General features: G+C 45.2%; 1 protein-coding gene across 1 annotated transcript in view; it reads left to right on the forward strand.

Moving 5' to 3' along the window:
• Positions 1–27,701, forward strand: part of ESRRB (estrogen related receptor beta) — a 237,324-nt gene that overhangs the window by 170,865 nt on the left and 38,758 nt on the right. The window contains exons 5-6 of the mRNA XM_043516231.1: positions 6,353–6,762; positions 18,034–18,150. Of these exons, the coding sequence (XP_043372166.1) occupies positions 6,353–6,762; positions 18,034–18,150 (527 nt within the window). The remainder of the gene's footprint in view (positions 1–6,352; positions 6,763–18,033; positions 18,151–27,701) is intronic.

A 27,701-nucleotide genomic window follows, 5' to 3' on the forward strand; every position in this document is an offset into this window, starting at 1 on the left:
GAGAAGTTCTTTGTCATGCTTGGGAAGAAATATTCAAAAGGTCCTGGAAGAATATGTGAAAGGCACAAGTTATTATATTCACAGGCAGTCCCCAAGCTGGAAGGTCCTGGAAACAAGTACCAAGCAAGTGAGGAAGCTGTGCTAGAGGGGTTTGGTAAAATGGATAGAAATTAGAAACATGAGGCTGAAAATGGCAGAATCCCCTGTGCTAATGGAAGCAAGGTGGCTAAAGCTGTTATGTTCAGAAAGACCAAAGTGGGTTAGTGCAGAGGTTCTCAACCTTTTTCTTTCTGAGGTCCCCCCAACATACTATAAAAACTCTACATCCCACCTGTGCCACAATAATTGGTGTTCTGCATATAAAAGCCAGGGCCAGTCTTAGGGGGTGGCAAGCAGGGTAATTACCTGAGGCCCCATGCCACAGGGGCCCCCACAAACTATATTGCTTAGGCTTCAACTTCAGCCCCGGGTGGCGGGGCTCAGGGACCTGGGCTTCAGCCCCATACAGTAGGGCTTCAGCTATTTGCCCTGGGCCTCAGCGAGTCTAATGCTGGCCCTGCTTGGCGGGCCCCCTGAAACCTGCTCAAGGCCCCCTAGGGGGCCCTGGATCCCTGGTTGAGAACTACTGGGTTAGTGGTTACCAAGTGATAGCAGCCTATAATGTGATCCAACGGCTAGAAAAGCCAATGCTGTAGTGCATGGTCAGGGAAGAGACTCTCCACAGAGCCCTGGCACGATTGCATTAAAGTTCTGCACGCAGGTCTGGACACCTCACTACAGGAAAGACTGGCAAATTGGAGAGAATCCAGAGAAGGGCAACAAAGATGCTAACAGGATTAGAGGGAATGACCTATGATTAGGAAAGGTGAAAAGAACAAAACACTTAGAACCTCTAAGCTTGTTACATGGGCACAGAAATAGTAACGGAGCATCCTGTGCCAGCTCGGAGGAGAATTGGATCAAGTCTCTCTCCTTTTATATTCCTAACAAGAACAGGAGTACTTGTGGCACCTTAGAGACTAACAAATTTATTTGAGCATAAGCTTTCGTGAGCTACAGCTCACTTCATCAGATACATAGAATGGACCATATAGTAAGAAGATATATAGATATAGATATAGATATAGATATATATACATACAGAGAACATGAAAAGGTGGAAGTTGCCATACCAACTCTAAGAGGCTAATTAATTAAGATGAGCTATTATCAGCAGGAGAAAAAAAAAATTTGTAGTGATAATCAAGATGGCCCATTTCAGACAGTTGACAAGAAGGTGTGAGGATATTTAACATGGGGAAATAGATTCAATTTGTGTAATGACCCAGCCACTCCCAGTCTCTATTCAAGCCCAAATTCTTGGTATCTAGGTTGTAAATTAATTCCAGTTCAGCAGTTTCTTGTTGGAGTCTGTTTTTGAAGCTTTTCTGTTGCAAAATAGCCACCTTTAAGTCTGTTACTGAGTGACCAGAGAGATTGAAGTGTTCTCCTTCTGGTTTTTGAATGTTATGATTCCTGATGTCAGATTTGTGTCCATTTATTCTTTTGCATAGAGACTGTCCATTTTGGCCAATGTACATGGCAAAGGGGCATGGCTGGCACATGATGGCATATATCACATTGGTAGATGTGCAGGTGAATGAGCCCCTGATGGCGTGGCTGATGTGATTAGGTCCTATGATGGTGTCACTTGAATAGATTTGTGGACAGAGTTGGCATCAGGCTTTGCTGCAAGAATAGGTTCCTGGGTTAGTGTTTTTGTTGAGTGGTTGCTGGTGAGTATTTGCTTCAGGTTGGGGGGCTGTTTGTAAGCGAGGACTGGTCTGTCTCCCAAGATCTGTGCAAGTGAGGGATCATCTTTCAGGATAGGTTGTAGATCTTTGATGATGCACTGGAGATGTTTTAGTTGGGGTCTGAGGGTGACAGCTAGTGGTGTTCTGTTATTTTCTTTGTTGGGCCTGTCCTGTAGTAGGTGACTTCTGGATACTCTTCTGGCTCTGTCAATCTGTTTCTTCACTTCAGCAGGTGGGTATTGTAGTTGTAAGAATGCTTGATAGAGATCTTGTAGGTGTTTGTCTCTGTCTGAGGGATTGGAACAAATGTTGTTGTATCGTAGAGCTTGGCTGTAGACAATGGATCATGTGGTGTGTCCTGGATGGAAGCTGGAGGCATGTAGGTAAGTATAGCAGTTAGAAGATTTCCGGTATAGGGTGGTGTTTATGTGACCATCACTTATTAGCACAATAGTGTCCAGGAAATGGCCGCTTGTGTGGATTGGTCCAGGCTGAGGTTGATGGTGGGATGGAAATTGTTGAAATCATGGTGGAATTTCTCAAGGGCTTCTTTTCCATGGGTCTAGAAAAGCTTCAAAAACAGACTCCAACGAGAAACTGCTTATATTCTCCCAGACCCTTAACCAGACTCAAGCAAATAGCTGCTGTTCACTTGGTGAACTTGTAGGACAGGTGGAAATATTTTGCAGTTATTTCTGCTGTTCAGAATGCCTCATTTTGTTCATTTTGCTGCCATCACTTTGAGTCAGCTTAAAAATAACAAACATTCCTGGTCCAAAGGGGGGATTTTTTTGTTAGGAGTGTTCATGGAACCTATGGAAGGTCAGAATTTGTCAGGCTTTGCTCAGCACATGGAGCTTTTTGGGAGACCCAGAACAGTGCTAACCCAGGGCTGTGATGGGATGCACAAATTGTGCCATAGACCAGAAAATAAAAATATAGGCTCAGTAATTAAGAAAGATGTCCTGATTGCCAGTTCTGTTCCTCAGGGGGACATGCAGCCTTTTACTCCAGGTCACTGATGCAAATCTGGCCTAGTCAGTAGTCACTAGTCATTACTTATTACCATCTATTGGCTAGTTGGTGTCCCACGTGAAATGGCTTGGGGAGGACTCAGTCTAGATCCCAGAGGACTGGTGTCAATATCTCGAAAATCACCATCACAGGTGGCACTATCTGGCCCCTATGTGTTGGTCTGAGCCCTGAGTCAGAGGACTGAACTGGGCCAAGGAGACTGAGCTCCCCTCACATTCTTCCAGCACAAGAAGGCAACACATTGATGGGTCAGCATGTAGGGAAGCCCACCCTGCCTCTCTTCGTGGCCTTCCTATACTGGGGATAAACAGAGGCCTTCAGTCTCCAGGTTTGTCAGTCCTTTAAATACACGTTTGACTATCAGGGATTATGATTTTGAGAAGTGGCTGCAAACTAGAGTCATCTCTGGGCTGGGTTATGATTGGCCCAGACAGGGGCATTCATAGATGAAACCTCACTTAAAAGCTATTTTTAATAAACGAAGACTCAGTATGGGAATAAAGTAGAAGATGCTTCTAAATGTTCCTGAATCTCAGCCAGAGAGAGTGTATCTGGATTTTCTTGAACTATTATGGGGGAAGTCTCACTAGTACTGTTCTCCTAACAGTCACAACTCTATTCCTTCTAATAGGGGTTTGCTTTATATTTTTGAAAGCTACCATTAGACTATGTGTTGCAGCAGAGTGAGTATGTTTCCTATGATTCATGTGGAATGTGCTCTTCCCAGGATGTGGGTAGCTACCAGCTCAGACACAGTATCAGAGTATTCTCCCAGACTGTTTTGTTAGCCCTTGATGCTGTTTTGTTAGCCCTTGATGCTGTCTGTCTTCCATTAGGGGTGTTTGGTGCCTGACTATGGGGTACGCTAGCCTGGTTGTATTTCTTTTCTGTGTTTGGCTTATATTCTTCCAGACCCTTAATTTATCAGCTTTCAGTATCCTTTTCCCAAGTCATTGAAGGGTCCAATTTGTATTCCTGGGGGAATTCTGCATGACTGTGCGTGCACAGAATTCATGGCCCCCGCAGATTTCTTTGCTTCCCCACAGAAAAATGACTTCTGACGGGGAAGCAAAGGGAAGCCGCAAAAGCGGTCACGCGTCCCTCCTTGCAGTGCAGACAGGTCAGTTTGGGTGCCTGGAGCAGCCAGTAGAGACATAAATCACCAGCAGGACGGGAGGGCTGGGCAGTCATGCGTTTGAAAGAGAGAAACACTCTGTCCCTCTCACTTGCTATTGTAGCATACTCATCATGGAAGGGCAGGGCTTTGGGGTGTTTCTGGGGAAGTAGGCATGTCCCCTCAGGCAGAGCAGAATGTAGCAGCTTGCCTGCTTAGTGAATTGTTCCCATTGTTTTTAGTGAATTCCCCCAGGAGTATAAAACTGGTGTAAAAATTTTAAGGCCCCTTTACGTTGCCAGAGTGGTCTAAAGGAGCCTTATTGTAAAGGGCAGTGTGGCCTTATAAATGCTTATGGTGCTTTAGTGATTAGAACTGCAGTGAGTTGGCAAAATTTGCAGATGACACAAAGTTAGTTATTTAGGTTATTCAAGACGAGAGAAGACTGTGATGAACTCCAGAGGGTCCTAACAAAGCTGGATAAATGGGTAGCACAATGGCATATGAAATTAATCGTTGACAAATGTAGGATGATGTACGTTTGAAGGAATCATTCAATTTTTCATACACATTGATGGATGTAGGCATAGATCTTGCTGGGCATGAGTAAACTTGCACATAGCTTGATTTGAGTGAAAGGTTAAATTGTAAACAAGGGTGTGACAGGCTGTGTGCTGGAGATGGCATTTTCGGGCTATTTGAGATAAGTGGGAACACCCTGAACTGATAAGCTTGAAAGGTAAATAAGGTGAAGGACATAAAGCAATTTCTCCTTATGTGATCTGTGTGATGGCCAAACCAATCAGATCAAGAAATATGGACATTAGAAGTTAGGAAAAATATATGTAAACTTTGTAGTGTGTGGCATGATTTGGAATTGTAGTATCACTCTGTTTCTAAACCCCTGTGTCTGGCTCTGGCCAACGTGGGCATAGGGTACAAGCCTAAGTGTTGAGGGGACTTGAACTGAGTTTTTGGATCCCAGAGAACTGGGTGAAGTGTTCTCCCAGAACTGGACGAGGTGTTCTGGATAAGCTGAGTAGAAAAGGTCTCAGATGGAATCCCAACAATGAGTTCTAAATTAACTGTAATAACTCAGAAAAAAGACTTAAGCATCATTGTGGACAACTCAATGAAAGTCTCTGCTCAGTATGTAGCAATGGTTTAAAAAAAACCCAAACAGTGGTAGAAGGTATAATAAATGGGATGAAAAATAACACTGAAAATATATAATGTCCTTATATGAATTGGAGATTCATCCTTATCTAGAACACTGGGCTACACTTTCAGCTGGAGAATTGATTTCAATGTAGTTATGCTGCTTTACATCAGCTGAGGTTTGGGATCATTGAATTCAGTTCTGGTCACCCTCTCTAAAAACAAATATAGCAGAAATGGAGGAGGTTCAGAGATGGCTGATGAGACCAATGAAAGGCCTGGAGACACTTCTGTATGAAGAAAGATTGAAAAGATAGTGGGGAAATGAATTAGTGGGGAAAATGACAAAGGTACACCAAGTAATGAATGACATAGAGAAGGTAGATTGTGCACTCTTCTTCACCCTCTCACAACACAAGTATAAAGGGTCTTTTAGTGACATTGAAAGGCAGCAAATTTAATACTGACACAAGGAAATAATTTTTCACAAAGTGCACAGTTAACCCGTGGCACTCACTGCCACAAGACATCATTGAGGCTGACAGTTTAGTGGGATTCAAGAAAAGATCAAACATATGTATGGCTAATGAAAATATTCATAGTTACTATAGATGAGGTTTTGTTTGTTTGTTTATTTCTAAAAACCCTCAACAGTTGGGAGGCTTTTACAAACTGTTATCTGTCAGCTTCTGAAGCCTCTCTTCTAGAGGATTCCCAAATGTTTAAGAAAAAAAGAAAACAGTGGGCATAATAACTCACTTTACTGCAAGGGAATTTACAAACGGAAGGTGTCCTCTCTTGTTCATGTCCTAATATGGAATCTGCTAGTAAACTCTGTTTACCTGGAGCAGTGTCTGGGAATCCCAGATTGAGGGATCCCGCACCTCATCTGACACCACTAAAGACCTGCTCAGTTCATGATCTTCACCAGTCCTCCATGGTAGTGAACTCCTGCTCTGGATAGATTATGACCAGCTGGCACTGCTAACAACATAGCCGCTTCAACAGATTGTTCACTGAAATTTGGGACTGTCTCAAAAGTGACCTACAAAAAATATCATGGTGCTTACCCATTGCTCAGGTCAGTGGAGAATAGGGAGGCAGCTCTTAACAAATTGAACTGATGTCCTTTAGGAAGTCAAAGGGAGTGGGTTGAACTAGACCAAAGGTGGGAATGGTATGGACTTTGTGGTGACTGCACCCTGCCTGATATTTCTGTGGACTGATAAGTTTCTGTGCTCTCTTCCTACAGGCTGCTTGGCAGAATGTCCACAGAGGAGCGGCATCTCACCTCTAGCTGTGGATCCTTCATTAAGACTGAGCCGTCCAGCCCATCTTCTGGCATTGATGCCATCAGCCATCATAGTCCCAGCGGCTCCTCTGATGCTAGTGGTGGCTATGGCATCGCCATGGGTGGCCACCCAAATGGCCTGGACTCGCCACCCATGTTCAACAGTGCGGGGATTGGGGGTGGGTCCTGCCGTAAGCGCTATGACGACTGTGCCAGCGCCATCATGGAGGACTCGCCCACCAAGTGCGAGTACATGCTCAATGCCATCCCCAAGAGGCTGTGCCTGGTGTGCGGGGACATTGCGTCTGGCTACCACTATGGCGTGGCCTCCTGCGAGGCATGCAAAGCCTTCTTCAAAAGAACAATTCAAGGTACAGTGTGGTGGGAGAGGGAGCTCACACATTCACTCCATGGGGGGCTGGGTTCCTGTGGTTGAAGAAGCTCTTATACTCCTGTGGCACTTTAAAGGAGAGAAGGAGAACCAACAAAAATACACATAATCTATCCTCTGCTCCCCAGCACAGCTCTGCCAAGCCTCCTCCACCTCTCCCCCACCCCTGGATGTGACCCAAAGCCTTTATACTTTGTGACTCTGGGAAGCTTTGCTAGGTTCCCGGCTTTCAACATCATCATCACACGTGGCAAAGCTGTTTTCAAAATGTCGCTGCAGGAAATGTAATTCCAGGGAGTTCTCCAGTTTTGCAGTGAAGAGGCAGCACCCCTCCCCACTCCTGGAGCTACCCACTGATTTGTAGCTGGCAGGCGGGTTAGGGTTTACTTTGGTAAGGTATTTGTTTGGCACAGGTTCATCTGGAGAGCAGAATTCCTGCCTGCTGAGGGCATCAGGATAGGGCTGAGGCCTTGTTAGTAATGTTACGCACCTTTTGGGGAAAACAACAGTGCTCCAGGAAAAGAGGTTTTCACACAAACCTGTCAATCCTGTTTGCATCCGTTAAGTTCTGAAGCACTATAGGCCTCATGGAGATGCTGTATAGTGCACGCAGATACGGAGACATGCTGATACCCCTCCCTTCTCAGCAGCACAGCACATGGTTCTAAAAATTTAGATGAAGATTTTCAGATGCCTGGGGTGTGGGGGGGGGTTGGACACCCAATTTCTGTTTAGTCTCAGTCAGAGTTGCAAATTCCTTAATGTTCCTCACATGTTCTTGTCAACTGCTGGAAATGGCCCACCTTGATTATCACCACAAAAGGTTCCCCCCCTCCCCCGCTCTCCTGCTGGTAATAGCTCACCTTACCTGATCACTCTTGTTACAGTGTGTATGGTAACACTCATTGTTTCATGTTCTCTATGTATATAAATCTCCCCACTGTATTTTCCACTGCATGCGTCCGATGAAGTGAGCTGTAGCTCACGAAAGCTTATCCTCAAATAAATTTGTTAGTTTCTCGGATGCCACAAGTACTCCTTTTCTTTTTGCGGATACAGACTAACACAGCTTCTACTCTGAAACCTGTCATTAAGTGGTTTTGAAAATTTCAGCCTTGATGTTTCAGTGTAAATAGCAACGCATGCACCACAATCCCCAAATGTGTGCATGCATGGACACGGACACAAACATATAGCCAGATATACCTACATGCGCACACATATGTACACCTATTACATACCACACATACACAAAGGTACACAGAAGAATTGTACATACACATCTACCCCGATATAACACTGTCCTCATGAGCCAAAAAATCTTACCGTGTTATAGGTGAAACCGCGTTATATCGAACTTGCTTTGATCCACCGGAGCGCGCAGCCCCACCCTTCCCCCTCTCCCCCTCCGGAGTGGTGCTTTACCGCATTATATCCGAATTCGCGTTATATCGGGTTGCATTATATCGGGGTAGAGGTGTACCTGCAGGACCAGTGATACATACCAACAAAGGCACACATGTATACATGTACACAGATATACCATGCAAATATAGACAAATACACATACACTTACAGGCAGGCTGCCATACACAGATACTTGCATGTCCATTCATATACATGCACCAGTATAAGCACACATGCATAGACACGCTGTACATACATCCCCCCCCCAACAACAGAAAAGATGGACAGCATAATTCAGCCTGCAATAGAAAGTGTATTGAATTTACTACAAAGACACCTTTGACTCTGATTAAATTAATTAAATATGTATGTGGGAAGTACACACCTTTTATTTGTACTTAGTGAGTGGTTCCGTCATATCTAATCACACCCCATTGCTGGGGATGCTGGAATCTGGACTGGACAGAGCAGGGCAGGGAACAATCCTCCATAGGTCTCTGTGGGTAGACTATTTCTATCTCTGATCTCTCTGATTCCAGGCATCTCTACTTACTGTTACACTCCCTGGAAATTAACTTTCCATTGCCCGAGACTGACATGGTCCATCTCCCTCTGCCTGGCTTGTCCTCTCTCATCACACCATATAGAAAACATGTACCACTATGGAATGCCCAGCTGTTCATATGCAATATTTCTGAGGCTTGTCGTTGCAGAGTTTTCATGGGTTGAATGTGAACTTTTACATTCAATCTCGTTTAGCAGCGCTGAGTGTCGTCCCTCTCTTGATCCATTCTTGGTATTTCAATTCTGAACATTTGGGCAATCAACGCTAAAGGAGGGACTCGGGGCAGGTGATGACATACCAGGGGATCTTTGTATGGAAAGAAGTAAAAGGTTAACCCTTTAGGGGAGCAACACTGGGGAATCTCTGTAGCAGAGGAGAAGGCAATCTTTACCATACCCTAGAAAACTACCAGCCACAATAGATTAGGAGAGATGGGGAAAGACCAGCAGCTCTAGAGTTCAGAAAGAATGAGAGAAAGCGAAGGGGGAAGAGATAGAGTAATCTGAGACTCACCAGCCTATGTAAGCTGTCAGCTGATTTCATCCTACAACACAGAGAGACCCGCTGAGTGCAGCAGTCTTGCTGGCTGCTCCCTAATTGTAACATGTAACAGATGGGGAGAAGGAATAAGTGGGGATTTCTCTCACCCAGTCATCAGCCCATCTCAGGCAGCTTCACATCCCTCTCTCCATCGGCTGGTCTGGCAGTTAGGGTACCAAAATGCTCTTATTCATCTGAGCTGCAGAGCTCAGTCTAATGCAGTTGAGACTGAGGCTTTTATTCCATCATAGAGATGAGGGGCAGAGGCAGAGAAGGTGATCAGATCGGAGGAAGCAGGTCCTGCTTGGGAGCCAGGGCAGTAGGCAGATTGCAGGATCAAAAAAGGCTTTGCTGCAGGACATGTTGAGCAAAAAGAGAATGAGCTCTCAAGTGTGACAGGGCCCTAAGTAGGGGGCAGTAGGAGGGAAGAGACAGAGGCTCTCTATATATCAGTAGCAACAGCAAACAGGTTTCCAAAAGCTTTATTCATCCTGCAGGTTTATTTCATTCAGTAGATTTGATAACAAATGAGAGAATTTAAATCACCATCCAGGCTTCTTAATATACGTGTGCGCATGTGTCTGTGTGCACCCGTGTGATGTATTTGTGATGTGTGTTTTGGTCTAGCCTATTACATTGCCTGCTAGCACAGATCATCTTTTTTGTGGCTGTGATGTCAGAGAGAGGTGCTGTCTGATAGTTCAAGCACAGAATTGGGACTGGGGATGCAGATAGCACAGTGATGTGCATAGTATAAGAACCTAGATAGACAGATACTGCAGATAGATTCTGTACTCAGTTCTGACACTGACACCCTTATGGCTTTGGACAAATCACTTCACTCCTCTGTGACTTAGTTTCCCAATTTGCAGAATTAATGACTTCATTACAAGCATTTCTAACCTGTCTGCTTTACAGGTGTTACATGGAGAGCTAAAGTAGCAACATGCTACTGTACTGTTCTCTGCATGGTGCTAAATCCTGATTCCTGTGAACAGTGAGACTGAGTGCAGCATGTGGCCTCTGATTGCAAAGCAGAGTTTCATGCTGAGAGCACGTTACTGATGCTACCTAGCCGCACTGACTCCCTGTTGATTTCATAGTGGAGTTGAAAGCTGCCGACCCCTAAATGGTTTGGGACTGAATTACTTGTCATATCCTCTCTCCCGATATGATACTGCCATAGCTGTGATCAAACAAGATGCCCAAGCTGAAGATCCTTTGATTTAAAGGACTGGCAGAGTGTTTTCTGTGAAAGCCCATCAGCTTTGGAGCTTGCTTCGCTCTCCTAAACACATTGCAAAGTCCATTTCTTTCAGGCTCGGGAAGGTGATGGGCTGGGGGATTGGAGGGACAAGCTGTTTGCTATGTGGTTATCATGAGAGCTGGTCAAAATTTTCCAGCTGAATGATTTTTCCAACAGAAAATGCACTTTCCACCAAAAACAAAATTGTGGGAAAATTTTGTTTTTTCTGGGCATTTTTTATTTTTTTTCCACTGGGGAAAATCTAAATGAGATCTTTCATTTGGGGTAACAAAATATTAAACTGAATTTCCCAATCAGTGTATTGCCATATAGGAGTTGTAGTTTAGGCCCCCATCCTCTCATCTTCCACAAAGCTGGGCCCCACATGTCCAGTAATGCAATGCAGATTTCACTCTGGCTGAGTGTACAGTGCATCATGGGAGTAACATGACTGTGGGTGCACTGTGGGAGATGTAGTCCAGCCACATAACCTGGCACGTAAGGGGCGAATGGGGGTATTAGACTCCCAGACTACAGCTTGCATGAGGCAGTGTGCCAGTGTTAGAATATGCAGTTCATTATTGATCAAATTCAAAGTCTTTTGGGTGAGTTCAATAAATTGAAATGAAACATTTTGATTTTGCAAATGTTGAAACATTTTATTTGATATTTCACAATTGGAATTTTTCAGAATTTCCATTCTGCAAAAATGTTGACTTTTCATCCTGATTTGGGACAAAAGCAAATGTTGAAATGTCTGAATTTCTCTCACAATGGAAATTCCAAATTTTGCTCAGCTCTAGTCATTATTAATTTATTAGTTTGGGCTGGTATTTTGATATATTTGATTTTTTTTGAATTGTTAAAAAAATTAGGGTTCTGGGTAGGCAATAAAATAAATGTAAATTGTTGTATTCTCCTCCCCACGAAATCAGCTTGTACTATGCTCTGGGTCTCCGACCCCCAAATCTAGCCAGTGTACTAAATGACAAGAGATACCAGAACCTACAGCTAGTGAAGACACAGACAAACAGAAACATTTTACATCATATTTTACCTGGCCAGGTTCTGGATCAGCCATATCTCTAAAGTGAATTCCAAAGTGGAGGCCCACTCATACGAATGCCCTGGATCCTGTAAGCATCACCCTCAGGACAAATAGCTGAATGTAGCTGCTATGGCAGGACATAGCAGGATGTGCAATTTCTCGAAAAAACATAGCTGGAGTTTACATCAGTTAAGGCTTCAAATGTGGATAATACTAATCACCCACCTCACGGGGTGGTAACAAAGTGCTTGTAACAAATCCATGGATTTCTAGGGCTCTGTGGTTGTTGCTATACTGCTCAGAGAGGCCCCTGGGAACTTCATAGCAGCAACAAGGATAGAATCCAGATCCTCCTGTTCCAAAATTCCAAGCCACTAGTGTTTGAGCTAAAGGAAGTTCCCCCCTAGCGGTTGGCCCTATAGGGCTTAAGACACACAATTGAACAGTTCTGCTTCCATCCCATAGAGAGCAGTGGTATGCATGCATATGCACACGATAGCCCTCTTGTAAACTTATCCCCAGAGATTTGTATGTTCTTTCTCATCTGCAAGGTCACAACTGAGAAATAGGATTTTTTTTTGAAAGCTCAGAACAACTTTTCCATTACAACCAATAAAATTGCATAAATTAATGTCAGCTATGTAGTGATTGGCTAAGTTATATCTTGTATCACAGTCAATGTTCCCTCTAATTTTTGACAGGCCATGTGTGCAAAAAATTTCTTCTGTGCAAATTTTTGACAGGCCGTGTGCACAAAAAATTTCTTCTGTGCAAATTGTGTGCGTGGTGTTTCACCGTGTGCACGGGGTTTAGGATCTGTGTGTGCACGAACACGCACACAGCTTAGAGGGAACAGTGGTCACAGTCCCTCCACCCGTAATGAAAAGATGTCTTGAAATCAGCTGTCTTGAAATCAGACAGCATCTCAAACACCCCTGGTTTTCCTTTTTCTCTGAGAAGAGTCATGCAGATTGGCTCCATGCAGAAGAATATCTTCCCTGGGATTTTAGTAAAAATGTATTTTACTTGTTAAAATCCTGTGATAGCATTAAAATATAAACAAAGCAGAGACATGCTGGTGACTCAAGCTTGGCATTTGTGGCTACTGTCAGCAGACGCCCTTGATGGTATCATGCTTTATAAGTGTTTAGAATCTCACCCTTCCCTGCCCTGAGACCTGGTTAAATGAAATTCTTGGTTAACCAAAGTGCTATTGCACAGAATCTGCTTTCTCAAAATATCATTGTCCCGAAGGTTACACCCATGCACACACTAGTGCTTGCCAAAATTTTCAAAAATAGGCTCTAACTTTAGGCTCCTGAATCCATATTTAGACACCTAAATAAATGGCAGTTGGGAGCTGTAAGGTGCTCACCAGTTTTGAAAATCAGGTCACTAAAATATGAATTTTGGAGCCTAATTTCAGGCTCCTATTTTTGAAAATCATAGTCACAGAATGTATTCCCCCCGAGACACAAACACACACACTTACCTCACTTGAATATGGCTGAAGGGATTTCCTTCATATTTTCACAGGGAGCAGAATACAAAGTTTCAACCCAAACAAGGAATGTGTCTGTAAATGATGCATGTGTAAAAGCAGTGGGTTAACGCGGAATCAATTCTGCAAACTGTCACTTACACATAGTATCAGCGTTAACGTAAATCTGAGTGAGTTACTGGGAAGAGAGCACTGCTGAACTAGAGCTTTACTGGTACAGGGTGCCGCTGTATCATTTCCAGGTTCTTTTTGTGGTGGACTGCCTTGATTGATCCAAGTGAACAAGTTCAGGAACCAAACTGGAACCCGAGATAAAAAGTAACTAAGTAAAACACTGATGGAAACTGGAATGACCGTGTCCCCTGACTTAGTTGCTTGTTGAATAGTCCAGTTTTATTCCCACTGAACTGTCCAAATGTTGGGAAATCCGGGACTGTAGCCTGTATGGCTTTGTGCAGTCCTGATCGTGCAGAACTGCTAAAGTATAGATGCAGTATTCTGCACATGATGTGTTGCTCTTTGATTGAACAAAATAATTTGTCTGCTAAAGTAATTTCTTATATTTAGGCCATTTTGAAGCTATTTCTGATTAAAGAAAGAAAATGAAAGGAAACTTCTCTAATGTTATGAGAAACGGAATAAAGGAAGAACAAGTGGTGTGATCTGAAATGGATGTGAAACCAATCCTGATGGGAAATGCTGCTTCCCACTTCCCATGTTCTAGGGGACCAAAGAGTGGCATCATGCCACCCTAGCAAGTCTATGGCAGAGCCAGAAACTGAACCAGAGTGTCCTTCTCTAACCACTAAACAACACTGCCTCTCCTGCCTTTTAGTTTCATAAGTAATTTCTGATGTAAATAATGTGCAGGTCTGTTTGGATCAGAGGTAAATACTGTTCTAAAGTGAGGAAAGCCCCTGTAATGAGAGACTGTTCAGAACAGTTTCTTGGGAGCTTAGGTTAACCCATCTTCAACTCTTCCTTTCTGGCTCATATAATATTAAACACACATGGGGTGCACACACTCACCACAAATTCAAACACATGCAGATACAGACTCACATGCAGGAACAAACACACACCCCTGCAGCTGCTCATTGACACGCACAGCCTCCTCCGCTGGCTGTCGCAGAGAATCGAGTTCTTTTAGCCTTCCTTCCCCAGAGCACCCAGTCTGTGGTGACTGAGCTGGCAGCGTGACCGCCAGCCAGCAGGAGGCTGCCGGAATTCCGATGAGTTAATCTCATCACTTTATCACAGGGCACTTACAGAAATTACAAGCCAGCGTGAGCAGCTCAGCTGTGCTGGCAGCTGGCCCAGGACCCATAAAAGAAATTGAGAGGAGAAAAAAAAAGAAGTCAAAGAATTTTGCTAAAGTTTTGAAGACAGTAGCTTTTCTTGGATGAGTTTTGCTTGGCTAACACTGACTGCATCTTTCGCTCCTCTGTGGTGTCCTCCTCGCTTCACCCCCTGCAAAATGAAGAGCTATTTTAGGCAAAAGTATCTTCCCTGCACTTCATCCTGTTTACAGCAGAGAACACATTTGGGCCAAGTGGCATCTGGTGTAATTTCACAGAAGTAAATGGAGTTTTACACTGGGGTGAACTGGCATGAAAGGGACATATTGAGTCTGATTCTCCACTGGCTTGCATGTTTGCACCTGTACAAAGTGGATGTAAAATGCTGTTCTGGCTTAATACTTTGCCAGATGTAAATGACGATGCAAGGTGTGTGGCAGGGAAGAAAGGGGCACAGAAGCATGGATAGAATTAAAAGAGAAACCAGGAAATGAAGGATCCGCTATGCAAGGGACTACTGCATTCCCATCCTGAAGGGTCGGTCTGAGAGATGAGCACCCTCCTTTTGCTCTGCTGTGGCTATTGTACTGACTGTGAGGAGCCACTGGCTCTTGCATACAGACTGTAGCATTTACAGACTGGTACTCCATCTGACAGTGTCAGAGCTTTCTCAGGGTATCTTCATGCGACAGTTCCAGTTTCTTACATGACAATTGGCTCCTCAAATTGGGAGTAATGTGAAGTGGTGGAATCTTTGCCTTAATCCATCTGTGATGACCTTGAGCTGCAATGTGAGGAGCCCTGGCCATCCACAGATGCAAAGTTTTGATATGAGGATGCACAAACCTCATAGCAGCATAGTGCAGTGTTGCTGCCTCATGAGGTGACTGCTGAAATCCCGTAACACTATGGTGCTGTGGGCCTCTTAGCAGGAGGTGGGGCCTCATTTGGGAGAGCTGGGGTTTTGCTTGTGAAAGAGAGGCTTGGAAACAGGAAGACGGGAACCCCCCTGACAGAATGAATCTGCCATGTTCTTCTCCTTTGGGGTGTTACTGCTCCATCTCCTCACATGTGGGACGCAGCAGCTGTGCAGCCCTGAGGGCAGGGATGCTGCACTCTCCAGTCTGTGGCTCACTGGATGTACAGGAACAGAAGTGGGAGTTCATTTATTACCTTGGGACCAAGCCTGAATCTCAATTTCCAGTTTTCAGAGATATTTGATACTTAGATGGCTATTGAAATTCAGGTGCTGTAGAATGCTGAGGCATAGACTGAATGGAAGTGGCTTGTGCAGCTCTCTCCGCTTCCACACAGCGTCTGTGTCTTGGATCCAACTGTGTGATGGCAGTGCTGTGAACATGCAGACGAGTGATGGCTGAGAATTTAATAGTGACGCTGGAGATCACTGTCAGGGTGCAGGGCTTACAAGACAAGAATCTGAAGGTAAAAGCTCTACACACTGCATGCAGACATCAAGTCTTTGTGCCTTTGGGGCTTACAGTGCTCCTGGCCCCATGTCACCAGTGTGGGGCTGAAATTCTCCCACATAACATTGTGAGATAAACAGCTGGTGAATCCTTCACTTTGAATTTCCCTTCTCTGCCCATCTTTAGCCCTCTTCCACTCAGATTTTCAATGGGCTTTACATGGGGTTGGTCTAACTAAACTTCACCCCATCCCCATGTAAAAGGTGGGTATTAGAGCATCCCCATTATACAGTGAGCTGTAGCTCACAAAAGCTTATGCTCAAATAAAGTTCTTAGTCTCTAAGGTGCCACAAGTCCTCCTGTTCATTATACAGAGGGGGGACTTGTTGAAGATCACACAAGTCCACAGCAAAACCAGGAACAGAACCTACGAGTCCTAACTCCCAGACTTCTGCTCCAACCCCACTAAATCAAACTCTCCCTCCCTGATGTGGTTATAGAAGCCAGGAGTCCTGACTCCCTCTCCCCTCTGCTCCAACACTAAATGAGTACTCCTTCCCAGGGCTACCAATGAAACCCAGGAGTCCTAAATCTCAATTTCTGCTCTAGCCCACCAGAACAAACTCCCCCCACAAAACTGAGTATGGAACCTGGGACTCCAGACACAAAGCTGCCTGCCTTAACTACTAGACCTGCGTTCCTTAAATACATTATTGCTATCGATGTATCACTATCAAGCATAGATTTCCAACCCCCTCTCTTCACCTCTTATACTGAACAGTCCTGTCCAGAAGTATCTTCTGAAGAGTGGTTGGCAGCTCCATTTGTTACTGTCTTTAAAAGTAGGGTTAAAAAAGTTGTTCTGTGATGCTGTGACTGGGAATTACGGCACTTACATCCTCATGTCAGGTCATTGTATTTGTGTCTGAGGTTGTGTTCTTGCTTCATGATAGTGCACCATGTGGCAGGAAATAAATTTGGGATGCTTTCTTTGCCCTTGGGCATTGCAAGGGGTGAACCAGACCCCTGGCAGCTGGAGTGGTAGGTGACCTAAAAGAAGAGAGTGAGAGGTGCACCTGGAAACAAGGGGGCTCTGTGTGCTAAACTCAGGGACTAGAGGTAGGAACTGATGGGGTCAATATCCCTCAAATGCAGTAGGAAGCCTTCATCCCTCTTTGGAGCAGAGTCTGCAAAAGAGGTCCCTGTTTGTAACAAAATCAGGTTCTGTTTTCATTAAGAAACCAGAGTCTCTGGCCAGGTTTGCTGAAGGCCATGCACCTTTTGCCAAGTCCAGCGGCCAAGTTTCAGGAGATCTGCGTTCAGTTTATAGTTTCCATGGGAAACCACTGGAAATGTGTTTGTCTTTGTGATTTTGACCCAAAACCAGGAAAAAAAAATCAGTATTTTTGGATGAATTTGACTTTGTGTTGGGGGTTCATTTGAACTCCAAATAAATTCAAAGTCAAGATCAAGGGCCATCAGTGGCACATCAAGTGAAACCAAAAAGGTTTGCATTATCCTTCCCATAACCAAACCTGGGGTATTCAACAGGAATGTCCTACTCCAGACCGAGCACTTCCCTGCCCCTGCTATTCCATTGTAATGTGCCAGATCATAAGCCCTTAGAGTCAGAGTGTGTGAGACAGTGAAAAGAAAAGTCACTTCCGTAGCTCCCTGCTCCCCAAAAACAAAAGGTGGAAAAGATCAGCAAGAGTCTCGAAGCCCTGAGAGAAACACAATTATCACAGGAAAGGCTGAGAGTAGGGCAGCAAACGGAACAATCCCCATGGGTTGGGCTCCTGGGGATATGGTTATAACAATAAGGGATATGTGCCAATAATAATGCCAGGTGCATTGATTAGGCTGGTAAGCAGTGCATCTCAGAGCCGCTACACAGCTGAAGGCCAAGAATCCCCCAGCTGGGCTTGTACTCTAATTCCACCTGCAAGTACTGCTTTTTATTTAATGTTTTCATTTTGCTTTTCTAACAAAGAAGCCCAGCCTGTGTGGTTACCCCAAACATTTTCACAGATGGAGTCGTCATCACAGTCCCCTAGTGTGTGAATGAATGAATGGACGGCATGCATCTGGGTAGTGCAGGGGGTATAATGGGTATTACCCAGTGCAGGCAGGAGGCATTGTACTCTGGCCATGATAGTGATTCCTGCTGTTAGAGGGAACAAGGCCTCTTGAGTGACCATCTCTGTGTTTGATTGCAGGGAACATTGAATACAGCTGCCCAGCCACCAATGAGTGTGAGATCACGAAACGGAGGCGCAAGTCCTGTCAGGCCTGTCGCTTCATGAAATGCCTCAAAGTGGGGATGCTGAAAGAAGGTAAGAGAGAGGGTACAAGGGACTCGGGACCAGTTACTACCTTTGAGCCTGGGTCAGGCCTCGTACCAGCTTCCAGACTGACTGCACGGGGGCCTCCCTGGCTTTTCCAAGGTGCTGCCCTTACAAAGGACTCAGGAAGGACAACGATCTGTTTCTGCTAAATGGGAAGATGTGCTCTATGAGGGCTAGTTTCAGGGCATGTCTACACTTACCTCCAGAGCGATTGATCTGGGGGGGGTTGATTTATCGTGTCTAGTAAGGATGCGATAAATCGACCGCTGAGTGCTCTCCCATCAACTCTGGTACTCCACCGGAGTGAGAAGCATAGCAGCAGTCGACCTACTGCAGTGAAGACACCATAGTAAGTAGATCTAAGTACGTTGACTTCAGCTGTGTTATTCACGTAGCTGAAGTTGTATAACTTAGATCGATGCCCCACATCTCTCCCCTCCCACTCCCATCCCCCAGTGTAGACCAGGCCTCAGTCTCCAAAGGGCAGGGTCCTTATGTTATATTTTGTATGGAGCTGCAAATCTGACAATTAGTGAGAGCCTGACCCATGATAGTGTACATTCCCCTTCTAAAGGAACCCCAGATGGGGGCATATCCATTCCTCCCACAGTGACTTGGCTGAGTAACTGTACTAGTACCTATACAACTGGAGGGAAGAGGGAATTATTGTTGTTGTTAATGAACAGGTTGGGTTGTTTGTAGGGGAGGGTGAAGTTGGCATGAAGACATGTCACAGAGTGCAAGGAGAGTCTGACAGCTATTCCATCCTGAGGGGAGGCTTTAAGAAAGTGGTGGGGAAGAGACCTTTGTCCCTGAGCAGGTGGGTCCCTCTGCCCTGAATGCTCAGCCTGTCTCTCCCCTCAGCCTATTGATCTGCACAATGTTCTCCGAGCAGCACTCGGCTCCTTTCTTGTGCTGCTCTTTCCCCTCATCCTTGTCTATTCAAGGTGAACCACTGGGAATTCAGTGGCAATTAAACACATTCTTATGGATTGACTTTAAAGCTTCATTTCCCCAAGTTCCTTCTGGGAGAGGAGGGGAGGAGAGGAACTGCTTGTAATTCTCTGCATTGCTGTACCTGGCAAAGCACAGCGGCTTATGCCTAACCCCAGTGAACAGCAGCCGGCAGTTGTCTGTGCAGATCCAGCACGCTTGAGCCAAGGATGCCAGCACTTCATACTACTCACTTCCAGCCACGCCATCTTATAAGCCGGTGATGAATTGTAAGCTCTTGCCAGGAGGGTGTGTTGCTTTGCTGTAGGGTGCTGATATTTATCTCCTGGGAGACAGGCTGGTGGCAGCCAGTGCTGTTAGGAATGTAGATTAGATTTTAAACACTTGCCTGTTCTTTGATGGATGTGTAATGTCTGGGGCTAGATGTCTTCCTACCATAGCTCTCCAGTGACTGACTTTGTGAGGGTGTGAGCAGTGTACTGTCTGACCCTCCATGGCCTTGCCTTAGAAGGTGATGGAGTCTGAAGGATACATCAGTCCATTTATAAGAGGGATGCACCTACTTTTGGGTTAGGGGTTGACCCCCTTGATACCACTGCATTCAGTACTGCATTCAGTACTGCAGAAAATGAAGTATCCTCTGGTCTCTTTTGCTATTTCACGTTTATTGACACTTATTTGCTGTCGTGTCTTATGATACCAAACAGCCTTAATGGCAGAGTTCCTTACTGTTCTTCTTATAGGGACTGGCACGGCATCATTAAAATCAATCAGAGTTTTGCAACTGATGTCAGTGGATCTATGACTGGACCTGTAATATTTTAGATACGTAATATAAAGGTAGTTCAACAGTAATATAATATATGTGCATATAATAATCTACGCCAGGGAGGAGGAGATTGGTTGAGTGATCTGAAAACAGATCTGGTATCCAGGATTCCTGGTTTTGACCAGACTTGCTGGGAGAGTTAAGGCATGCTTTTCCACTCAGTTCCTCAGTTTCCCCATTGTAAAATAAAGATCGTACTGACCTGGTTTGCAGGGGGACTCTGTGGATTGATTAGTTAACTTACGTAAAGTCCTGTGGAAATACAACATATTATTATATAGAATTCACTCAATACACATTTTTAAAAGCCAAAGCCCAAAAGGGGGAAAAATAGTTTTATGTTACATGGTCTCCACAGAGTCAGGAGTTTCTGGAAAGAGGAAATCCATAATTGTTTGACTTTCTGCTCAAAAATGGAAAATTGACAGAGGATTTAGATTATAAAAGGTTCATTGGTCTTGCCCATCTCTGATTTCCGTGATTCTATTAGATCATCCACTCCATCTCCCAGCCAGTGCAGAATTGTTCCCTTCTGTACATTTTCTAGTGCTTTGTCTGATCTAGTTTTTAAAGTCTCAAGTGGCAGGGTTTCCCTGGAGAGATTGCTCTGATTTCTTGAAGAGCTCATTGTGAAGAAGTGTATCTGGATACCCATGCTAAGTTTCCTTCATTTTAATAATTTCATCTAATTATTCCTAGTTCTCCCCACTCCCTTATATCACACCAAGTAACTCCCCTTTCTCTTCTTGGTGTTTACCCCTTTCAAAAGACTGTTAACACATTTCTCCCTCCAGCTGCCAGGAAACAAGGTGGACACTAGAGACTACAGATGGTCTAATGGTTAAAGCAAAAGATCAGGGAGTCAGGACCCTGGTTCTATTCTCTGATGCCCCTGTGGCCTTGGGCAACTATTTTCTGTAACGGTTCAGTGTAAAGACACTGACCATGCTCACAGGAGGGTTTGGAGACTGCACTGGTTAATATTTACAAAAAGAAAAGGAGTACTTGTGGCACCTTAGAGACTAACAAATTTATTTGAGCATAAGCTTTCGTGAGCTACAGCTCACTTCATCGGATGCAATATGGTTAATATTTAGTTCAGGTGCTTTGAGATCTTTGAGCATCAGGTACGATAGAGGGGGAAAGTATTAATTTTAATTTATTGTATTACATATTTATACCTTCCTGCCTGCTCGGCACTTGAGTTAAGCCAGAGGGATGTCTGGGGACAATATGTAGAGGTGACATGAAGAAAGCTGGTAATAATTCTGAGCCTGCTCCTGTTGGGATCCATGGTTTGATTTCCATGGGAGCAGGCTCAGACCACATGTGTGAGCATGAGCAGGAATACACAGGCTCCCCCCTGCATCAGGTGAAGATGGAATGATCCAGTAGGATGCATTGATATGACTGTGCCCCTTTAAGACCCAGCAAGACTATCCCTGGGATGAACACAGCAGTGCAGGTTTGTTATGGGGGGAAGTGAATGAGAAATAGGCAGGAAGGGAGCCGAGTGAGAGATCAATAGATCTCTCAGATATCCCCAGGCCACTTTCTTTAAGAGAGCCCTGATCAATGGGCTGCAACCAGGGAGTTGCACGGGCACCGGAGCTTTGACATCTCAGGTTCTTCCAGCATGATGCAGCGGAACATGGGAGACTTGCTAGGGAGAATACAACATGGTGCAGAAAGCTCTTTTTGCAGAGCACATCTGGCTCCTGTTCCCAAAGCATTTGCTTTTTGTAGCTTTTTTGCCTGTAAATCTCACTCTTTTTCTATCTAGTGCTTACCCCCATTTAGTACTAATTGGCCCCCTTGTTGGCAGTCTCAGCGGAGAAGCCAAGGCTGTGTGGACCTGAAATTCTACCTAACCGCCAGAGAAAGGCATGTAACCTGGGAAATCTGTGCTACTTGTGCTGTACTGTTCAGTGTCCCTATCTGAATGACATCAGGGGACAGTGGTTGAGAACCTTTCCCCATCTCCATCCTGCATTCCTGTGCAGGGCCAGGCACTATCCTGGTCCATGTGTTCCTACTGTGCAAAGACTGGGGAATCTAGAGCAAACTGGTACAGATTCCTGTATACCCCACACACAGGACAGTGGAACTGGGCCTATAAAGGGAGAGCATATGCTGCTTCTTGCAAAAGAGAGGGGATGTTCAGGACTGTGCGCCCCCACCAGCATTGTCTGTTTCAGACACACAATTGCTGGAACGTAGCTCCTCCTTATCCCACTCCAACATAGGCAGTGGTTACAGCACAGTCTTGCCCTAAGTGCTTATAGTTTGCTACCTCCTGATTATGGATTTGTGGATCTCTGGAGTGCTGCAGATGTGACTCTTCTAATCCCTGTCTGTGCCGTATCAGCTATGGGGAGAATAAGCCTTTGTTACTCATCCCTCAGTCAGCTGTTGTGTTTCTCTTTTCTAATAGTTTTTCAGTCATGCTCACAGTTTCTTTGTCTAAAAGTGGAGGAGAAGGATGTAATTTCAGACAATGTTCATGTAAATGGGTTCAGAGAAAGGGGGATTGGTTCCAGATGGAAGCTGATTGGATAAGGTCTCCCAGCCCAACTTCTCCATCTTTCTAATACTGCACTGAGGTCATAATCCTATGTTTGTTACCTCATAGGGTGTTGCTATGGAAATTACTATGGTGTCAGTTTTCCCTGAAGGAGCCAACAGGAGAAGAGGGTGCCAATCCTTTGTTTAAACATAAATAGCGTGAGCAGCTACAAGACATGGGAAGGAGGATGATGTATGGCCAGTGAGAAGCAGCTGGATGTTAAATTCCCCCTGGAAAAATCCCTTGTTGAGGGGAAAAGGAGTGGGAGGAGGCCTGTTTGCTGGGATCACTGGAAACCTCACCACAGACAAATGAGCAACGCAAAGAAGGAGAGGAGCTAGATGTTGCCAGAAGTATTGAGGGGCACAACAAAGAAACCCTCCAGCCCCATACGAGGCGAGCCTACAGGCAGCTTTCTGAGCAGAATGGCCCCAGGAGTTCTCTGACACAAGCCTTTCCTTCCTCCTCGTGTGGGCATTCAGCCCTTTGTGATATCCCTCTGGGACCTTTCCCTGCAGAGAACGCTTGCCTTCTTCCTGAAGCCGCGTAAACAGCAGGTGGCTGCCACTGCTCACAGTTCCGTGTTGGTGCCTCTTATTCCCATTGCAGCTTGGCACACGCCTGGCAGGCTACCAAGGCTCAGCCCACTCAGTCACTTTTCACTTTGAAAGAGAAACTATTTAATCTTCCAAAGGCCCCGTCCTTTCAGAGCCTGTTCCCTCGATGTTGCTTTTAGCTCCATGGCACTTCTGCAGCAGCATTTCACACATCTAATAGGAGTCAGAGCAACTCTGAAGGGAAAAACGCTCTGAAGTCAGGGGTGCCAGATCCCTTCAAAAAGCACATGGGTGGGGCGGGGGAAAGAGGAGGGGTCACCAAAGTGCATAGCCCTCTAATAATCCTGCCATGCTTTGCTGGCTGGCCGGCGATGGAGAGCACATCCTGCATTCTTGCTGTTTTCTTTCTCAAGTGAAGCAGTAAGAATCTGTTTTATGTTGCTAAGACTTAGCCATCTTCTGCTCCCTGCAAGCAGTGTGCTGAGATTCATCTCTTTTGAGTCCCCACATGCTGTAAGGACTGGGAGCAAGTCTCTGAAATAAACTAATGGCCTCCATCCAGTTCCTCATGGACTGGTAAAAACTGACATTACAGTTGGTACTAACTGGCTCCTACACTGGCACTGTCAGCAAAGAAGCCAAATATTGATTGGGCTATGGAGCCAGGAGCCCCTCTTACTCTAGAGATGGTCCCAGAAGACCACGGGTGGGGATTAACACTACCACTGCTCATGCTGTACCCATTATTCTGTGGATAAACAGAGGTGCTTTGCTCTCCACAGATGTTAATTACACACATTTCACCAGCGTCAAATTTGCTAAAAATACTGCTTGTAAAGGACTGAGAGTAAGTTGCTCAGGAGGGGCAGTTTCTGAAGCTGCTAGGTCAGGAAAAATGATTCCATAAAAGGATCTGAAATCTGTTCAAACTAAACCTGGTACTCTGGGGAATTGCAGATTGGTACCAGGATGGGGTTTGTCAGATGCCCCTTCTGATCTGGTGCCTCCATGGCCACTGCAGGAACCTGTATGCTGTCTCACCTGGCAGGTATAGTATGAGGGAAACTTTCCCCGAGGCAAAGGAGTGTTCAGCTATTGCATAAAGCAGATAATAACTGTAGACTCCCAGATTTCCAGCATTTTACCTGTAAGAACTAGAGTAATAAAGGCAGGAATGGGAACTTCCATCTTAGGGCAAGAGCTGTTGCTCTGTGAAGATTCTTAGCATGTCTGGGAAGGGAAGTGTTCTTCTTACTTTCCTGCACCAATAACATTGCACCAGGATTCTGAGGACTCCCCCAGTGACTGTGCAACTTGTGTTTCTTTGTGAGATGAGATGTGGTGAGACTGACAAATCCAAAGAAGGTTCTTTTCATAGAGGAAAGAAGAGGCTGGGCCTCCAGGAGCTGAAGAGGGACTCTCATCAACAATAAGAGACTCCCAGAAGACACTCTGACTTGGCAAAAATGGGATATGATTTATTTTCCTCTCTACAGATTCCATTCTCCCAAGAACTGAACTTCCATGGTACAGGAATCCCAGTTACTGAGATTCCAGAATGAGCCTTTCCTTTGCTACCTTTTGCTACTTGTCACACTCGTGCATTTCCAAAGGACATGACAGAAAATATGTTAGGGCTTGTCTACACTGACAATTAACAGGGCTGCAACTTTCTCGCTCAGGGGAGTGAAAAAACACCCCCCTGAGCGCAGCAAGTTGCAGCACTGTAAAGAGCCAGTGTAAACAGTGCCCCAGCTCTGGGAGCTACGCCCATCGTTGAGATGGGTTTTTTTAGAGCGCTGCGCCGTGACCACACAAGGAACATTAAAGCGTTGCTGCGGCAGGGCTTTAGAGTTGCCAGTGTAGATTAGCCCTTAAAATTCAACAGTGCGTCCAAATTCTTTCTGTTGCAAATCTCACAAGCTCTTGGACTCCTCTCTTACTATTCTAATCTCTTTCTGGTGCACTCATCACCTGAGTACCACCATCGTGGGGCCAGGTAATGAAATAAAATATGAATGGGAAGTAAACAATGACCACAGAATTGTCCCAACTATCCTTTCTATTAACTGTATACCTTCCCAGCACATTTCCAACTGCCATGGGAATGGTCTCAATCCTAGGACCTTCCAACCTTATACCAAATCAATCTTTTTGCTCTCCAAGCCTCTCCATGTCAGTGTATTTGGGAAGCGGTCACTGTTCACTTCTAGTGATGAGAAGAAGGGAAATCGAACTCATCTCTCACCCCAAACAACTGTCCCTTGCAACTTGACCTTCTTTCTGTGAACCCAGTCTGTGAGCTGTGAAGTCCTGTGGACAATGGCACTTTACTCAGGTTTAGCCTCCATTTTGCTGTTCCCAACCCAACCAGCTGCATGGAATGGCAGGTGCCCCGAGTGTTTGTAACAGAAATGAAGTCACTTCTCACCCGTGGCCAACCCACATCTCTTGTGATGTGAATAGAATATGATGGTCCTGTAACTAAACAGGAGATGGCAGGCATCAGTGATCTCAATCCACTTCCATTTAATAACCCTGCACAAAGCCCCAGAAAGCTGGATAAACAGTAGAGCTTGCTTCCAGTAGAGTAATCGAATCTGGGGTGTCTCTTTTCTGTTTAAATTTCAGAATCTCTCAATAGAGCAAAGTGTTTCCAGAAACCTCCCTCCTCCACCTCCTGCCCCTATCCTTGTTTTCAGACCATGTGTTTCCTAAATGATATTTGATTTCAGTGAAAGCTCAGCTGGAATCCATGCAATATGCTTGGGCTGTCTCGGTGCTTCGTGGGAAGGATGAGGACTCCTCTGGGAATTCTGGGTAATTGGGTTAGTGGCCAGCTCATGTCAGGAAATTAAAAGGCAGCCCTGATCAGGTTGCTGCTGCAGGGATTTAATGGTTTTGTATTTATAGAGTTTTCTGCCTCTAGCTCATGCCAGAAATATCACTTTTCTAAGCATCCAAATGAAGAAAGAGAATGAAAAACAATTTTTCTTTCTCTAAAATAGCCCTGTGCTTAAAAACAGACAAACAAACTCCATGCCCTTTAGAGCAGGAGCCAGGGGCAGTAACACTTTGAGGTCTGTGTCACCCACACCCTGAGTACCTACTTTGTAGGAATATGGAATTTATATACGGGAGCCACACCATTGGTCCATCTGGTCTGATATGTCAACTTCCTGCCATAACAGATCAGACCATTGGCCTAGCTAGTCTAATCTCCTGCTTCTTGGCATACCTGAACAGACTATTAGGTTACCTGGTCCGGTTTCCCCCACTGTGTGTGTATCATTGAGCTGTCTAGTTTGGTATCTAGTCTGCTGCCATAGTGAATTGGACCATTGCACCAGCAAACCTGGTGTCCTGCTTCCATTAGTGGTATATAGCTCTTGTTTCAGAAAAAGAGCTTCATGTCTGTACCAGGCACTCTGCAAGTGGCATTTATTTTAGGGGACTTTGGAGAGCTTAATAGATCTAACTCTCCCCCCATCTGCTTTTCCCACATCGGGGGGATTCTATTCAGTACTTCGACAAAATGGACATTGGGAAAGGAGACATCTGACATGCTGGTGAAGGTCCCAGCTCTGCAGAGATGTCCAGACCCATATGGCTCCATGTTGTTAGCCAACTAAAACCGTTTTATGAAAGCAAGATTGCGCTCCAAGCAGGGGTAGGATTATGCTAGATACCTGCTCTTCTGAGCCAGTTAAAGGCCCTTGGATAAAATTTTCAAAAGTGCCTACTAGGTCCCATTTTCAAAAGTGACAGACACTCGGCAGCCTATTTACTTTCAAAGTGTCTAAGGCCCCGATCCTTAAAGGTACTTTAGTGCCTAAGTCCACCATTAGCTGCCACTGACATTTTCAAAGCTGCTGCCAAACCCGTAGGCATCTGAGTCCCCAGGCGCCTAAGCTTCAACCAGTCAACATTTGCCTAACTGCTGAATCCATCTCAGTGGCTAGCGAGCTACTTGGAGCCTTAACTCAAGCCAAAGCCACAGTGGCCCCATACCTAGATTCTCAAACTCAGGGGAATGCCTGTCTTGCCAGCAGGGTCTGATCCCATGGGCATGTACAGCGTGTGCCTAACACCTGTCACCTGCCAGTCACCACATCAGGAGGGCCAGATGCAGGCCACCAATAGGGGGTGGGACAGCTGGGGGTACACGCAAATGCAGGGTGAGCATGAGAAAAGTATTGAGTGTGAGCAGGAGACAGAGAAAGCAAGAGATATTTTTGGCTGCTAGGGTATGGGGTACCTAAGCTGCTGATTTGGCGTAGGTACCTACCTCCAGGAGGGGGGCTCAGAGCTATGGCATTGTACGAATACCAGTGGTAGTGGTGCACTGGAGTAGAAGCTGTACCCGATTCCAGTCAGCCTGTGAAAGCAGGTTCTAGCCTCTGTATCCAGGGAACAGCCGTGCGGGTGGTGCCAACACTAGGGCATCACTCCCTGGCCTATGCATTTCTCTTAGTGCTCCATTTAATTATGTTCTTTTCAGTCTGGGTACCAATCATCCCATCAAAGCCACTTGGCAAAATTCTGCTGTGAGCCCTTTGGGCTGGGATAGATCGCTCTGCTACTATCAGTTCTGGAGCATGTGATAGGACTCTATAGAAAGTGATGTGAGGCT

This window comes from Dermochelys coriacea, chromosome 6 (assembly GCF_009764565.3).
Source record: "Dermochelys coriacea isolate rDerCor1 chromosome 6, rDerCor1.pri.v4, whole genome shotgun sequence".
Taxonomy (NCBI): domain Eukaryota; kingdom Metazoa; phylum Chordata; order Testudines; family Dermochelyidae; genus Dermochelys; species Dermochelys coriacea.